This window comes from Microcebus murinus, chromosome 1 (genome assembly GCF_040939455.1).
Source record: "Microcebus murinus isolate Inina chromosome 1, M.murinus_Inina_mat1.0, whole genome shotgun sequence".
NCBI classification, from domain to species: domain Eukaryota; kingdom Metazoa; phylum Chordata; class Mammalia; order Primates; family Cheirogaleidae; genus Microcebus; species Microcebus murinus.
The window spans coordinates 42956721-42972818 of record NC_134104.1 but is presented as its reverse complement, the minus strand read 5'-3'; the positions used below and the strand labels follow the sequence as shown (position 1 = coordinate 42972818).

Below are 16098 nucleotides of genomic sequence, written 5' to 3'. Positions count from 1 at the left end.
AATAGCCTTCTTTTCAGTCATTATGCATGATAAAAAAGTGGTTTTACAAAAGTTCAAATATTCTCAAAACTGCTTCTATCCAATAATTTGAAGCAAACAAGATATTTTGTGCTAATATTCAAAAAGTAATAGCTTCTAGTTATTAGCCCTTTATCAGAGGTGTAAAATACATGAATTTTTCAAAAGCAGATAGACAAATGTCCAACAAACATATGAAAAAATACTCATCACTAATCATTAGGGAAATGCAAATTAAATTACAAAGAGATATCACCTCACTCCTGTTATAATGGCTTTTATTAAAAAGTCCAAAAACAATAGATGCTGGCATGGATGCAGAGATAAATGAACACTTATACACTGTTGGTGGGATTGCAAGTTAGGACAACCTCTATGGAAAACAGTATGGAGATTTCTCAAAGAGCTAAAAAGCAGACCTATCATTTGACCCAGCAATCCCACTACTAGGTATGAACCCAAAGGAAAAGAAGCCATTTTATCAAAAACACACCTGCACTCAAATTTTTATTGCAGCACAATTCACAACTGCAAAAATGTGGAATCAACCCAAGTACCCCATCAATTCACGAGTGGATTAAAAAAATGTGGTATATGTATACCACTGAATACTCCTCAGCCATAAAAAAGGATGAATTAATGCCTTTTGTGTCAATTTGGAAGGAACTGGAGGCCATTATCCTAAATGAAGTTTCCCAAGAATGGCAAAACAAATACCATATATATTCTTTAATAAATTGGAGCTAACTGATTGACAATCAAGTACACAGAGGAAATAAAAGTCACTGGAAATCAAGCAGGGGGAAGACAGGAGAAGAGGAAGGGCAAAACCCACCTAACAGGTACAATGAACACTGTTCAGGAGATGGGCACATTTACAGCCCTGATTCAAGCCATGTATCAAAAAATTTGTGCCCCCTTAATATTCTGAAATAAAAATGTAGTAGCACAAATAATGCTTATTTTGAGACAAAATACAGTTTTCAATAAACAACTAAGTTTGCTTTTCTTTGGATTGCTTATTTCTGGGCAAGGAAATCAGTTAGATGGCTACTTATTTAATTTTTAAAAATTTATATTGGAGTAGGTGGCTATGGGTACATAAGTTTTTTCATTTCTACTTGAAAACTGAAGAGGATTTCACAGAGGGTGCTCCAAGGGAGATCTTTTGCCAGAATTGCATTCTTTTTCTTTTTTTATGGAGATGGGTAGCATCTGTTTCACAGCACAGGATGGTCCAAAAATCACACTGGACTCAGTGAAGGAGTTTTCCTCAGAAACAGGAGAGAGGGTGGTTCTGAGTCTACAGGTGATTTGGCTGGAATAGGCCTGATGGACGCTTTCTAACTTGTCCACTGTGCTGACGTCTTAGACATTCAAATGTGGAGTTTCCTTGGCTGAAATTTTCAAGTACTTACACCCTGGAAGGTAATGCATCTTGAGGAATTCCAGTCACCCTTTTATGTCACCTATGTAAATTAAGCAAAAAGTGACACCAAGACTAGCCAACTAGTCTTAGGGGTAAGTTAATGCATATGAAAAATAAAATGTCAATGAGAACAATAAAAAAATGACTTGATTGCTATTGCAGGGTGTCTATATGCAAGAAGATAAGGGATAAGTATTTGTACCCCCATAATATGCTGAAATAAAAACAAAAGAAAAAAATACTGTTTTGAAGTTAGATAGATTAGAATTTTAAGGTTGGAAATTAATAGCAATGATATCAGTATTATTAATCAGCATCTAGTAAGCTCTAACCATGAGTGCTGGCTACTCTGCTAAGTACGTTACAAACATTGAATCATTGCATACTCATAAGGACACTAGACAGTAGGTGGTATTCTCATCCCCATTTACCATATGTAGAAACTGAGGAACAAAGTAGATAACTGGCCCATAGTCAGATATTTAGGAAGTGCTAGATTCAAGATTTAAATCCAAGATTAAGTACAAAGCTTGACTTTTTATACAAAATTCTTCTTTGGTAATATGCTTTAGCTGTTTATTTACCTATCAAATACCTGCCAGATTGAAATCCATGAATCCAGTTGCTATCATAAAACTTTTCCTTCTTTTTGCTTATGTATAGCCTTCCTTTTCTTTAAGCCCAAGCAAGGTAAGGCTCTCCTCCATGACTATGTGTGTCAGATACCGCACTAAGTACTTTTCTCACAATAGGAGGCAGGCACTTCCTGTCCTCCTTCTCAGCTTTACTCTTCTCCGGAGTACATCTCATCATCTGTCTTAGGAGGGGTATACTGGGGCACAGATTCAGCAGTGGAGCTTTGTGTGCAGCAAGTTTACTGGGGAGTGACCTTGGCATGAACACGTGGGGGAATATGGGAGGCAGAATGGGAAGATGCAGCAGTTGACCTGTCATGTGGAAGCTGCAAAGACCTCAGCAGACCTCAGGGAGTTTTGCAGCTGGGATAGTCTTTCAGATTTGTCCTGAATTGAAGCAAAGCCTTTGTACCTTATCTTCAGCAGTCTTGGATTCTGACTGCCCATGGGAGGGGGGCATGACCCTAGAGCATGTGGCTTCATTTGGCCAGGGGCAAGGTCAGCAGCTATGAATCTTCAGCCACGAGCCTTTAGCAGGCAGAACTCCCACTAGCTGGGTCCTGAAGTCAGGATCTAGGCAACATACCACAGCTCTGTCCCACCTGATATACTATTAATAAATATTTTGTTTATTGTTAGTTTATTATTTTTCTTCTCTCTGTAGAATCTAAGCTCCAGGAAAGCAGGGATTTTTGTCAATTTCTGCTATATTCCAAGCATGTAGAACAATACTTAGTACAGAGTAAGTTCTCACAAATATTTGTTGAATGCATGACTGTACAAGTAAATACACAGATTTCTGGTTTTCCCATGAGGAAGCCAAAGCTCAAATTGACTACATTGCCTTGCTTAGGCCCTAATACCTGGGAAGTGGCAGAATTTGGATCTAGGCTGTCTGGCCCACTCCTTAATTACTTTGCTAGGAGCAAGGGAAGATAGCCTAGCACATTCCCTTTATTTTATTGATGAGGAATTAAAGTCTAAAGATAATCTTCATGAGCCAAGAGACCAAGTCCTGTGTTGCCTAACTGAATGTAGCATTTTGCCTTCATCAGTTAGGACACAGAACCATATAACCTAGACAAGCCAGTGGCACCTTTGTGTGGCATATTAGTCTTGAAATTTTCCAGGTAACTTAATTTCCAGCTTTTCTGCAACTGACCAGTTTTCTTTGCAGATTTGACAGGGGATGGCTTAACTCCAGTTTTCCCAGGAGGCTCTGGTTAGTAGGTCGTAATTCACTGTATGTTGAAAGTCCAAGACCAAATACTAACTGTCAAGGAGAGATATGTGGGCTTTCACACTGGCAGAGAACAAGCCAGCTTTAGAATTTAAATTGATAATTCCCAATGTTCCAGCATCTTTGGTAGGTGAATTCTTAAGACTAAAATAGTCTCTAGGGAATCTGGAAGTTATGACAGCTATAGAAGTGTCAATGAAAAAGATACTTGGAAGGTTTTATTTTTAGTGTGGATAAAAAGAAAGTGAGGAAATAATTAGATGTGTTAGCAATGGTTCTAGGGAAGTCAGTTGTGGAAAGCTTGCTCTGACTGGCTTGCTTGTCTCCAAAAGTACAGATAGCTGGAAGGAAAATAAAAACCCAGGAAATATTATCCTCAGTAGCAAGATAAGGATGGCATTACATGGTCCTCACTAGCCTCATGTCTAGTATTTCTTATATCAAGATCATCACCCCCACTATTGTTTAGCCCAATCTTGTACCCTCTGATGATGTCATTCTTCTCTAACTAGAGCAGGCAGCGGAATCACCCACAGGGCTTGTCACAACAGAATGCTGGGTCCCATCTTCAGAGCTTCTGATTTACTAGGTCTACTGTGAGCTCTGAAAATTTGCATTTCTAGTGACACAGGGCCCCCACTTTGAAAACCACACTTCTGGCCATACTGACATTCTTCCAGTTACTAGAAAGCTCCATGCTTTCTTTGGTCTCTACTGCATACAAACTGTTTTCTCTGTCCAGGAGAGAGAACAAAAGCTTCCCAATCCTCTCACCCTGTCCTGCACCCTCACCTCACCCCCAGCCACTTTCATAGCCAAGTTTTACCTGAAGCCTCCTTGAAGACATTTCTTCTTTTCAGAAACCTTTCTTGACATAAGTGTGTTTGTGTTTATCTCCTTGGGCCTACACATTACCCTATATTGGAATATTGTTTAATTTTCTGAACCTCTCACAGGTCTTTGTGAAAGCAGGGAACTAGTTAGTTGTCCTTTTCATCTTTGAATGCCCAGTGCCTACTTCTGTATCTGGCCCAGCCATGAATATGCTTTGATAGAGTGAAGGGGTGAATGAATAAGTTGAACAATTAAAATTTCTACTTGTTTTAGCTTTTACTGTTTAAGTGCCTTACACTTTCTCTTTCATTAGATTAAATTTAGAAACAAACTATATGAAATTTTAAAATAAATTCTTTTTACTTCTAAGAATAATTTATGCAAAATACCAAAAATATTGCTGATTTCATTATTTTACCTCAAAATGGGAATAGGAAGTGTGTGTGAATGCAGAATATATGTATTATGTGTCTGTGTGTGTATATTTATACACACACACACACACATATGTATGCACACATATATGTGCTAACTTATTATTGAAATATTGCAATGTTTATTATTGACAGAATTGCTGAAATTGTTGACACAATTATTTAGTCTGGTCTCTGGTTATGTATCTATCAAATATAAGATGCTAATTTAACAAAAACAGTAGTGCAAGAGCATCTTTAAATGAATGCTCAGCTTTCCAAAAGCATAAGAGAATATGAAATTCGGTTTGTTGTGAATCAACTATTTTATGTCTGGCAGAAAGGTTGCCATATTCTGCTACTTTGCCTATCTTTATAGTACAGTAATGTGCTCATACATTTCATGTTTGGGTTTGTGCACATAAAGCTAAATCTTTAAAATCTTAAAAATCCTGTGATTTTGCCAAGAATTCTTGTTACTCAATTTAAATTCACTGAACTACTGTTTTTCCCTTGAAAAAGTAAAGTGTAACATGAACACTTAAGCTGCTGCTTAATTCTTCACACAGGCCTTTGTAAAGCTGGCGAGGTATTTTTATGAACATCTGTCCATTCAGTATTGTGACTTCATGGTGAGGTAAAGCAAAAACAGATGTCTTGTACCAGATTAATACAAATTTAAAAGATCCTACATTAGATTATTTAAAATAATTTTTGTTGCACAGTAGCACTATGCAAATTTAGACTTTTCAAACTATGTCTTCATGTTTTGACATAGGCATATAATATTTAATATTTATAAATTTTATATAAAATACTTTTAACCTGACTTGGACATTTTGACAACCCCTTTCATTCAATTCTCAGATATTTTTCGGCTATGAAAAATGATGAATTATCATGTGGATAGATGTGGATAGAAGTGGGAAATAAAATTATAAAAAAAATCCCAAAGCCCTGTGCTGTGCCATCGTTCCAGTATGTGACTTCCCAAAGGACAACTTCATCCCAGCATCATGTGTTTCTATCCTTTCTTTGTATTAATAAGAACATTTATGTATCATTGCTATGGAACCCTATGGCTACCTAGAGCTCCCCTAATGCTTTAAAACACCATTCTGTAGGTCCTTACTGAACAACACAATACTCCTATTCCCTTTTTGAGCTTAGTACATCATCATGCAAGAGATGAGGGTAAGAGGTCAACCACACTTAAGAATCATGCCAGCTGTTCTGGATAGTCCTTTATATGGCTATAATGAGAAATCATCTTTTTTTCACTTTGCCCCTGATGCATCTCTAACAATTAAAATATGTCATTAAAAACAAAAAACACTTCAAAATACAAGTCAATAAAGCTGATTTGTGTAGTCTAAAGAATGACTCTAAATCTTCAAGTATTACACAGAGAATATATTTTTCACTAAAATTGGAGCAATTTGAAATGCATAAGGAACATTTTTGCTCTCCTGAAGAATTCAAGGTTGTAAAGTCAAAAAGCTTGACAGAAAAATTCAGGCAATTTATATGATGGACGGTAGAAAAAAAATCTATCTCAAATCAAGTCAAATTAAAATCAGGCTTCAAGAATAGCATAAATAAGAAATTCTCTTAGTAAGTCTCTAGTGTGGCTTAGTGGTGAGCTTCCTGAAGACAGAGACCATATATTATTTTCTTTGTATCCCCAGCATTCAGCATACTGCCTGCTATTATATATGTACAAGCTAAACAAACAAAAGATACTGAAAATATATGGGTAGAATAATAAAATACATGCAATTTGTTTGCTACAAAAGATGTATGTTTTTGAGTATTTACTGTATAATATTAATTCATTTGATATTCATTGAATACTTTCTATTTGTCAGGTGTATGCAAAGCAATATAAGAGGCATAAAAATGAAAAAGAAATGTGGAAATATTTGTCAAAAAGTACAAGCCTTCAGTTATAAGATGAATAAGTTCTTAGAATCTAATGTACAGCATGGTGACTATAGTTAATAATACTGTATTTTCTACTTGAAATTTGCTAAGAAAGTAAATCTACACCATGGACACACACATACACACACACACACACATATTCTTACAGGAGGAAAAAAAAGAGAGAGAGAGAAAAAAATAAATGGTCCCTGATCCCAGAAAAATTTCCAGTCAAGGAATGGTGGTTTCTATAACAAAGAAATAATTTTTTTGTATATGTTGCCATATGTCATTGGCTTACAATAAACCTACCTTCTGTATTAAGAAATAGATTCACTGCCGTTTGTTACCTCTCTTTTAGATATGGGCCAAATCTTAATATTGCATTTTAATATGCACATTTTACAACTTCTAAGCACCTGTTAATAGTTAATGATTTTCTTTCTAGCCCATTTAGCAAAGTTATGATCTTTAATATTTTTCATATTAAGGCCTTCAATCTGTCTCATGGTACATAAGCCTGGTTCCCATCATTTAAAATCCTTATTTGATCTAGGCAAAATTGAAACAAAGTATCTTTTTGTCAATGTTGTCTCTCTTAAAGGGAAACTTCCATTTCGTATGCAAGTAGTTACTATTCATCAAGGCCTTGCTCATTTAAGTAAATGATACTAACTGCATTATTTTGCCCCTTGGAGTGTTATATGTGATCTATTATGTGTGCATTCATCCAGAAATCTACATTAAAACAGTGCAGAGCTTGCTGAACTTGATGCATGGTGATTTATAAATAAGTATAGTCTTCTGAACGATCTGTCTATATTCAAAGACACATTATTCTAAGGAGAAATATAATTAAGGAAGAGTGAAGAATTAGAAGAATAGAAAATAATCATGTAGAAAATTAGAAGTAATGACCAAGGTGAACAAGAAAAGTGAAAATATGGAATGAGTAGAAAGGAATCTCAGTCTTGGTTCTGAGCATTAGTATGTAAAGAGCCTAATGTCATAGTATCCCCCATTCCAATGCATACTGTTTGTGGGAAAGCACTGGTAAATTACCATACTTCTTTGTGCTTCAGTTTCCTAATCTGCAAAATGGGCATGATAATAGGACATACTTCAAAGACTATACATGTTTTAGTAGCCAGGAGGAACAGAATAGTTTGGGAACATAATTAGAACTCAACAAATATTATGCTGTTATGAAATCTCAGTGTTGGAACTTACATTAAACTTTTATCTCAACCTCCTAAACAAAACAGGATATCCTTTCTGGCATGCTGAACAAGTACTTAGTTATCTTCAGCACAAATTCTTATTATGAGGGGCCTTCATTACCTCATAGGACAGGCTACTTTATATTCAGACAACCTAACTACTAGAAAATTCTTCTTTCCCACTGATGTTTGCATTTAGATAGCTATGGCTGCCAACATTGAAAGTGTGCTATTGATTGGAGATTATTTTAAATTAAAGTCTTATATACTGGAATTTATTCTCCTCTGGGTAGACTCATAAATATGAAATCTGCCTCCTGCTTTATTAATTAACTTTTTTATTACCCTAGCAGGGTCAGCTGGTCCTCTTTCTGCTTCACGTGCCACCATTAATAATCATTCCAAAATTTCTGGCTGGTGTTAATAATGATGTAGCTAATTTCATCCTAAGTAATTGAAGCAGTACAGATTGTGTTTCAACCAATAAACTAGAATCCAACATAATAGCGGTTTTTAAAAAAGGAGTTTAAGGATGAAAATGTGTTAAGCAATATATCATTTTGCTTTACCTTAAAATGCCCCCTGATTTTAGAATTAGCAGCTAATTTGCAATTAAAATTGCAAATATTATGTTACTACATGATTCAAGCCAATTATAGCTTGTTATCCAAAATAAAGCAAGCAATATCATTTATCTGTGGCAAATAAAATTATTAGATCCTTTCTTTTTCGATTGGTGAGCAACATACTATTCTTTCTTATGTTAGCTTTTTGAAAATTGTATTTTATTTGTTTGATTAAATGCATATTAGATTCTAACTATGTGGAAGACATTTTATAAGACACAAAGATATGTAGGCTACAGTTCTTAATCTCAAAGAGTTTATAACTTTGTAAAAAATTAAGCCCTTTCACAATAAAATATTTAGAAAGTTGTAGGAAAGAGTAATGATTTCCCACTGAACTAATGAAGAACACTTGCAGGCAGGGGAGCATCTGAGCTAGAACCACCATTTGTAATGTGATCATTTTCTGAATATTCCAGTTGGAAGTCATAGAAGACCTCAGATAGGATGAGGACACAGAACATTTTTTGTATGAAGTATCCAAATAATCTCATTTTCTTATAGTATATGTTAACTTGAGAGAAATTGATAGAAACAATATCAATTTAGATCAGATTTAGATGGAGGCTTTGAGAAATTAATATTTCATTCTATAAAAACACCAATTTAGGATTTTTAAGTGTATAAAGTGGAGAAGAGAAAAATAAGTCAAATGGGGACATAAAGAATTCATTAGGGAAGAAGGAACTGGAGATGTAATCTTGCACCATAATTTTCAGGGTCATTTCCCACCTGTAAATTGTTAAAATGAATCGCATTGCTTAAATATCAAACCATACTAAAATAGCTATATCTTATGGATGGTTTCAAAATAATTAAGTTCATTAATTTGTTTCTACATACCACTCTTCACATAAATGTGTAAGACATAAGATTTTGTTTTAAAATATCCACTATAATTTAATAATATATGGTTTGGTTTGTTAATATTCATGATGATTTTTGTATGATTATTGTATGTAATATAAATTTAGACCATTACTACTGCTTCTGATAAATAATACATTTAGAAATGCTGACAGATGTGGCTTTTGTGCTACAAAAGTGATTTATGTAGCCTACAGGTGAAAGCTTAAATTTACATGTTGTTAAAATTTTAACTATAATTAATTTTTTCAGGGAAAGGGAGTGCCTTGCTTATATATGTTGGCAATGTATTAATTTTTCTGGGACATTTAGCTAATTATTAAAGCAACAGAAGAGGTAAATTGTTAATTATTATATGTAAAATTCTAATTTTCTTTCAAAAATCAGCTTTAAACTATGGATTCTGCTCTCTTTTGATAGCTCAGAAACTATTTTCCAATATTTAAGTAAAAGGTACAAGTTGCTTGCAATCTAGCAGAATATATTTTATTTTGGTTTTAAAAATGAACATATAAAACAATTTTTTGTTACTCTAAAATGCATTTGAACATTAGATAAGTTTTGATAATGTTTTAAATAAAAACAAATGTTTAATTGCCTTATCTTTAAATTATTTTTTTAATATATAAGTGTATTTTAACAGATTATTGTTCAAAATGTATCAAAATGTTTTTTCAAGCATTTTATAAGATATGGATAATATTATTAATGATGTATACTATTTTTTTATTTTTAATCTCATCTTTTTTTCCATTGAAAAGTCCAGAAAATAAGCACAGAAATAACAAATTTGAGGTAGTTAAAATTTCCATTGTTTCAGTCATATGAGCAAAAACAACCCCCCAAAGCTATACTTAGCCACGTATATGTGGATATGTGTTTTGTGGTATAGTTAATACTTTGAGGCATAATATAAAGTTTATCTTAATTTTGAGATGGTTCTCATTAGCTTCTAACACCTATCTCCCATCTATCTTTTAAGAAAATCCACATGGATTATTTTTATATTCTTACTTTCTCATCTACTCATTGTGTAGTTTATTGTAATTTTGTTAAATCTATCCTAAAAAGGGTGGGGGGCAATCAAGGACAGTACCTAATGGAAAGCCCAGTACATAATAGGTGCTCAAAACATGCTGTTAGTGGACATATGATCTAATTGTACACTTAGTCCAGCAAGAAATTACAGCACACATGGAATTTGAGCACTAAAACACAAAAGGAAAGTATTTTGTAACTATGTATGAGTGAATATACATTTATTTACATATTTATCAATTCTATCTATCTTTCAATCTGCATATACACATATGTACTGAAGTTGTTCTATAAACTTAGGGAGAAAAGAAACTAGTCACTCTAGTTCAAATAGACTCATTTTATAGTGATAGCAGTTTTAATTAGTGTCTTTACATTTGTTAGCCAGTCTCCAGTAGCATATTCCAATGCTGGGGGAAAAGATAAACCCTAAGCACTCATCCGGGAGTGCTAGAGGGGTTACCATGATTGTTCTTCTGATGTCACTATGTTTGTAAAGCACCAGGGGTCAGTTAAGAACATTATGATTCTGAAAAGGAATTATTTCACATTTTATATTATTATCTTGTTGGTTGTAAGCAAACTAGAAGTTTCACAAAGTAAAATATAGCTAAAGAGAATTGGATTATAAACAACTTCATTTTGCTTACTTTAAAAAATTTGAACCAGACCATCAAATCAAAGAGTGCCTAATCACTCCTCCCCAACCCACACCCTATCCATATGAATGTATTATAAAATTAGTTAAATAGAATACACAAAAGACAACTTAATAATAAAATTATGATATTTCAAGTAGCACTTGAGAAACAAAAGCTATAAAAATTTAAACATAAGCCAGGAGGGTATGAAGAGAAACAGACTGAAGCCTTCAATTGAGATGCATATCATCATATTCCTAAATTTATAGTCAACCTACCCATATCCTACTTTGCAATTATTCCTTGAAGTTCTCTTTTGGGTATAAACAGTGTGCTTGGAAAATGCAATTTAAAGCTAACCAGAGTTTTTTAAAAAAATGATCCTTTAAGTGATTTCCCCTTAGGCTACAAATTGACTCAGGAGCCGTTCTGTGTACTCAAACTCCAGGTTAAACAAACATATTTTGCAGATTCTTCTCAGATATTTTGTCTCTTCAAGGGTCTGATCCAAGCCACTTTTGTGGACTTAATAAATCAATAATTCAGAACATAGAGTTTACCATCTTGTGCCATTTTCAGACAGTTCTAGGGTTCTAATCTTGTACTTTTACTCACTAGTTACCAGATTTTGGTAAAGTTACTTAAGTTTCTAAAAAGAGGCATAATCTTGTTGGAATTAAATGAGCACATGTATGGAAACTGCTCAGCATAGAGTCTCCCACATTATTAGTCATGTTACTACCTAGTTCCCATCCGCCAACAGATCCTCAATATTTCCGGGATATGTGCCAGCACCCTTAACGTGGCTAAACAGAGCCTTTGGTTTGGCCCCTGTGCAACTCTCCACCTTTATCTCCCATCATTTTATATCATTTATGTCTCCTTGCTGCAGCCACAACAAATTATTTGCTCTTTAAAGTTTTCATGATGTCTCAGTCCTTTGTGCTTTTGCTGTTCTGTGACTATGCTTGCTTCAAGAAAGAGGCTAGCTTCTCACCCTCCAGAAGCCCTTCCTGGCTATTTGTGCTGCATTAAGGTTCTCTAGGCTTTCATTGCACCCGTTGTATATCTTTATGATAGTACATGTCACTAATCGTGTATTTTTAATTCAAGTTTTCATTTTCCTCCCACAAATACAGACTGTAAATTATGTGAAGGTAAAGGCTTTAGATCTTATTATTTCTTTTCTTATCTGCAAGGCCTCACATGGAGTCTGACACATATCAAGTGTCCTATACATTTTTACTGAATAAATGAATATTGTACTGAGTCACTGATGAGTATGGGACCTTTCTCCTAAGGAAGGACCTTTTCTTCCATGTAACACCTCAAGGGATTTTTTTGTCCTGAAAATATGATGAGTTGAAATTTAAAGTTAAAAGCAACCTGGCATGGGGAACCTGCAACTATGAGGCCATATATGGTGCCCCAGATCCCCAAGTGTGGCGCCTCAACCAAATCCAAACTTCACAGAACAAATTCCTTCATTAAAAGGATTTCTTCTGTAAAATTTGGATTTAGTTAAAAGGCTGCAATCAACAATCCAAAAGGCAGCCTATGGCCTTGAGGCCATAGGTTTCCTACCCTAGGTTGACTCTTCTTTTGACCAAATTTTCCTTGGATTATATTCTTGGTTTTATAATTAGGCTAAGTCTTGACATGTGGGCAGTGGGGGAAAAAACAAAAAACAAAAACGATAACAGCAAAACACCAAAAAATAAACAAACAAACAAATACAAAAAACCAATCAACACAAAGCAAGGACAGTTCTTTGGATATTTTTATATTTATTTTATTATTAAGTTACATTTTGTAATCATTACACTCTACTCCCAATAATTTAATCTCTAGTTTGAGAAGTTAATAGTCTTCAGCAGGATAATAAATGACTGTCACTGATATTAAACACCCAGGTCACAAGTATTCTTTTTATTAATTAGTATACACTCTCTGCTGGAGCTGGGTAACTTTTTTCTTAAATATGTCAGCACCTTTCTACTTTTTAGTTAGATATAGCTGTAACAAAGTACTTCTTATGAATCAATATTGTTCATCATTGTAACAATAACAAAAAAACATTCCTTCCGTCATAGATTTTGAAATTCAAGTAGCTTTACTTCCAGGGAGTACTAAACTGAAGAAATTGTATTGTATTTTACGGTCTTACAATTAGCATTTTATAATAATCCAAATGAGAGGGTTTAGCAGGATGATGGAGGAATTTAGAGCACAGACCCTGGAAGAAGACAGGCCTCAGTTTCAAGTTTTAGCTTAGCCTCTTACCAACTGCATAAATGTGGACAAATTGTTCAATTTCTTTAAGCTTCAGTTTTGTTATATGTAAAATTAGAAAAACAATACTTGTTTCATTAAATGTAGAAAGGTTTGAATGAGAAAATACATGTAAAATACTTGACATCCTTTCATGTGTTTATTAGAGACTCAATAAATGGTGTCCATTATTATGTCATCTCTAAGGAATTAATATAATAAATTTGCTACTCTTGAATTATTATGTTAACATAGTATTTTAGCAATGATGGAAACAGATCTTTATAATGATGTATTTGGACATTTTTTCATAAAGGTACACAGAAAAAGCAACCTCCATTATCTTTATAAAAAATATCAGTGACATGGATTTCTGAAAGTGAAAAAGAATTCAATGGTAGAACTGGGTTTAGAATTAGTAAAAGATTTCAAAGCCTTTGTTGCATAACACTGGAACACCTGATTCCCTTCATCTCCCATTTTGGTTTTTAGCATGTTGAGGCTATGGAATTAATGTGGGTTTCTAATTAAGCCCATGCATCTATATGTAAACTTATAATGTGCATTTCAGTGTAGTTTGTCTCCTGACCACTGTTTTTATTGATCTGAGCTGAAAAGCCAAAGCTGTACATTTTGAACTAACTGCTAAAATCATTCATTCATGGATTTATTCTCTTCAAAAGTTTTCATTAGTATCATGATGCCAGGACTGGCAAACAATTAGCTTAACACCATCCATTGGTGTAACAGAGAGAGTGATGAATTCTGCATAAAGGGGCATATTTGGGCCACATTACAGTTGTGGTTTGGAAGGCATTTCATGAAAGTATTGAATGATAGCACCAAAACATTAACTGAAATGACTGTATGAGTTATTTATATGATCAGAATCCCATTTGAAGAGGCTATTAAAAATTCAGGGCACCTGGTTTTAAAATATCAGGTCAAATTGGAATGGTATTAAATTAACAGCTTACTTTATATCCTTGTGTGAAACTTACTTTCATCTCCTGTTTCAAATTCAAATTTCTGACTGTAGCCACTGTATCCTGTTGCAGTCCTCACTCGGATATGAAATATGTACTTGGTGGCTGGCTTGAGGCCTGTGATGATGACACTGGGGGCCTTGGACCTCGTGGAGGAATACGTGAGCTGCTCATGCTCCTGGCGGACAGAAGAAAGGGAGAAAAGAAATGAAGCAGAGTTACTCTACCTGTTCCTAGAGACATTCCAAACTTAAACTGAGGAATTATGCTCTAAATATCAAAAGTATTGACTACAAAGAGGAATAAGCATGGTTTCCATAATTTAGCATTTAATTGTTTGTCATTATGATGCATATGATATGGTCCTGATTTGGAAATTTATCAAAAAAATGATTAATCTTATGTAAACTGCACTTGTATTGGTGATTTAGATTTCTGATCCAAGTCTAAGAAATGGTGGTGGTGTGAGAACACGTTTACACAGAATGGCAGCTGCATCTTGAGCAAAATGGGCACATCAGATCAGACCACACCAGCAGGGTGCAAGGAGCAAAGGTGGGAGAATTCAAGTACCCGCTACTCACTTCTACCCGCAGGTAGTGCCAAAATGCCGGCGCTATCCGTGGGTAGACCTGTGGGTGAAAGGAAAAACAAATTAATTGTTTTTAAAGTTTGAAATGTTTTATCCCCAAACCAATTGCTTTGTTCTGTAACTCAGTGATTCCCCAGCAGTAAAAACTGAATTTGAGTCAACTTTAAGAAATAAAATGATGAAATTTTCCCCTTGAGGGAGAATTGGCTCCTCCCCTAGATACTATAGCTTATTTTCAAATGTGTACTAGTTACACAGTGATTGTGAGGTAGATATAAAAATAACCTGCCTATGAAGGAGCACTGAAGACATAGAAAGGCACGAAAGACTTACCACACCTGCAGAAGCAGAGGCAGGGCTGGAGGCCTGGTCCTCAGTCTCCTGAGTCAACTGTCAGCTACCTCACTTTGCTAATGGGAAATGAATTTGCCAGGGTATTCTGAATGATCTAATCAGTCAGGATCTTTTGCCCATTACCTCAGAATGGGCTAGTTCATTTTATTGATACCTGTTCATAAAAGAGATTGTCCACAATATGCTGGTGGTGGGGACAAATTAAATTTAATTCTGTTTTTGTATGATATTATTACCCGAAAATTTTACAAAGGTATTTTAATAGAGTATCTGAAAAAAATTATATTTGTCTGAAAAAAATTCACAGGTCAAGCTAGGTCAACAAGTCCTCAAGTTAATTTCCATTATTCTCATCATAAATCTAAATATAGAGACTCTCAGGAATGGAAGTGACCTTCAAGGTCACTAATTGAATTGCTCATTTGATGCTTAAGTTCTATCTATAATATTCCCATCAAGATTTTATTTAGGGTTTGCCTGAAAACCACTGTTGTCTAGGAGAACTTCCAGACTAACAAACCAAGTTATAAAAATCTACACATATGGAGAATGCACCAAATTTCATCTATTGGCTGGTGACGCTTTTAAGATTTAGATCTATGAAAATTATTTTCCTTAAGCTACTTTTGCAAAAAAAAAAAGTTCCTGTGTTAAAGATTATTTTTAAACTTTGTGGTCTTATTTATCAGAACTTTATACGCTATGTGGTAATTCTGTGTCTAGCTTAATAATTGAATTTGCCATTTATGCACCAAATAATAAATCTTTATTAAACATAAAGTACAAAGATCAAAATGAGTTAACAGCAACATTTTAAATTATAAGACAAAGCAGATTAAGTGCAGCTTATATTTATCTCTAGGTGATTCTTAGATTGAAAAGTAACTAAATATTTATCTCTCTAGCATAAAATCTAAGAAAATAAAGTCTATAAATCATTGATGACTATAATCGTCTGCTAGGGGTTAAAAGCAGGAACTTGCTAATACCACGGCCTTTATAATTAAGTTT

At 34.3% G+C, this 16098-nt stretch overlaps 1 protein-coding gene across 7 annotated transcripts in view; it reads right to left on the bottom strand.

Moving 5' to 3' along the window:
* The window catches only part of EPHA6 (EPH receptor A6), an 881667-nt gene that overhangs the window by 290869 nt on the left and 574700 nt on the right, over positions 1 to 16098 (bottom strand). For 5 of the 7 annotated variants that reach the window (XR_012918632.1, XM_076001069.1, XM_076001078.1 and 2 more), the window contains 2 exons: positions 14726 to 14773; positions 14157 to 14319 (listed from right to left, as the gene is read on the bottom strand). Coding sequence is in view for 6 of the 7 variants with exons in the window: in XM_076001069.1 (XP_075857184.1) it covers positions 14157 to 14319; positions 14726 to 14773 (211 nt within the window). In the remaining variant the exon portion in view is untranslated. The remainder of the gene's footprint in view (positions 1 to 14156; positions 14320 to 14725; positions 14774 to 16098) is intronic. The other 2 variants (XM_076001073.1, XM_076001091.1) reach the window with 1 other exon arrangement.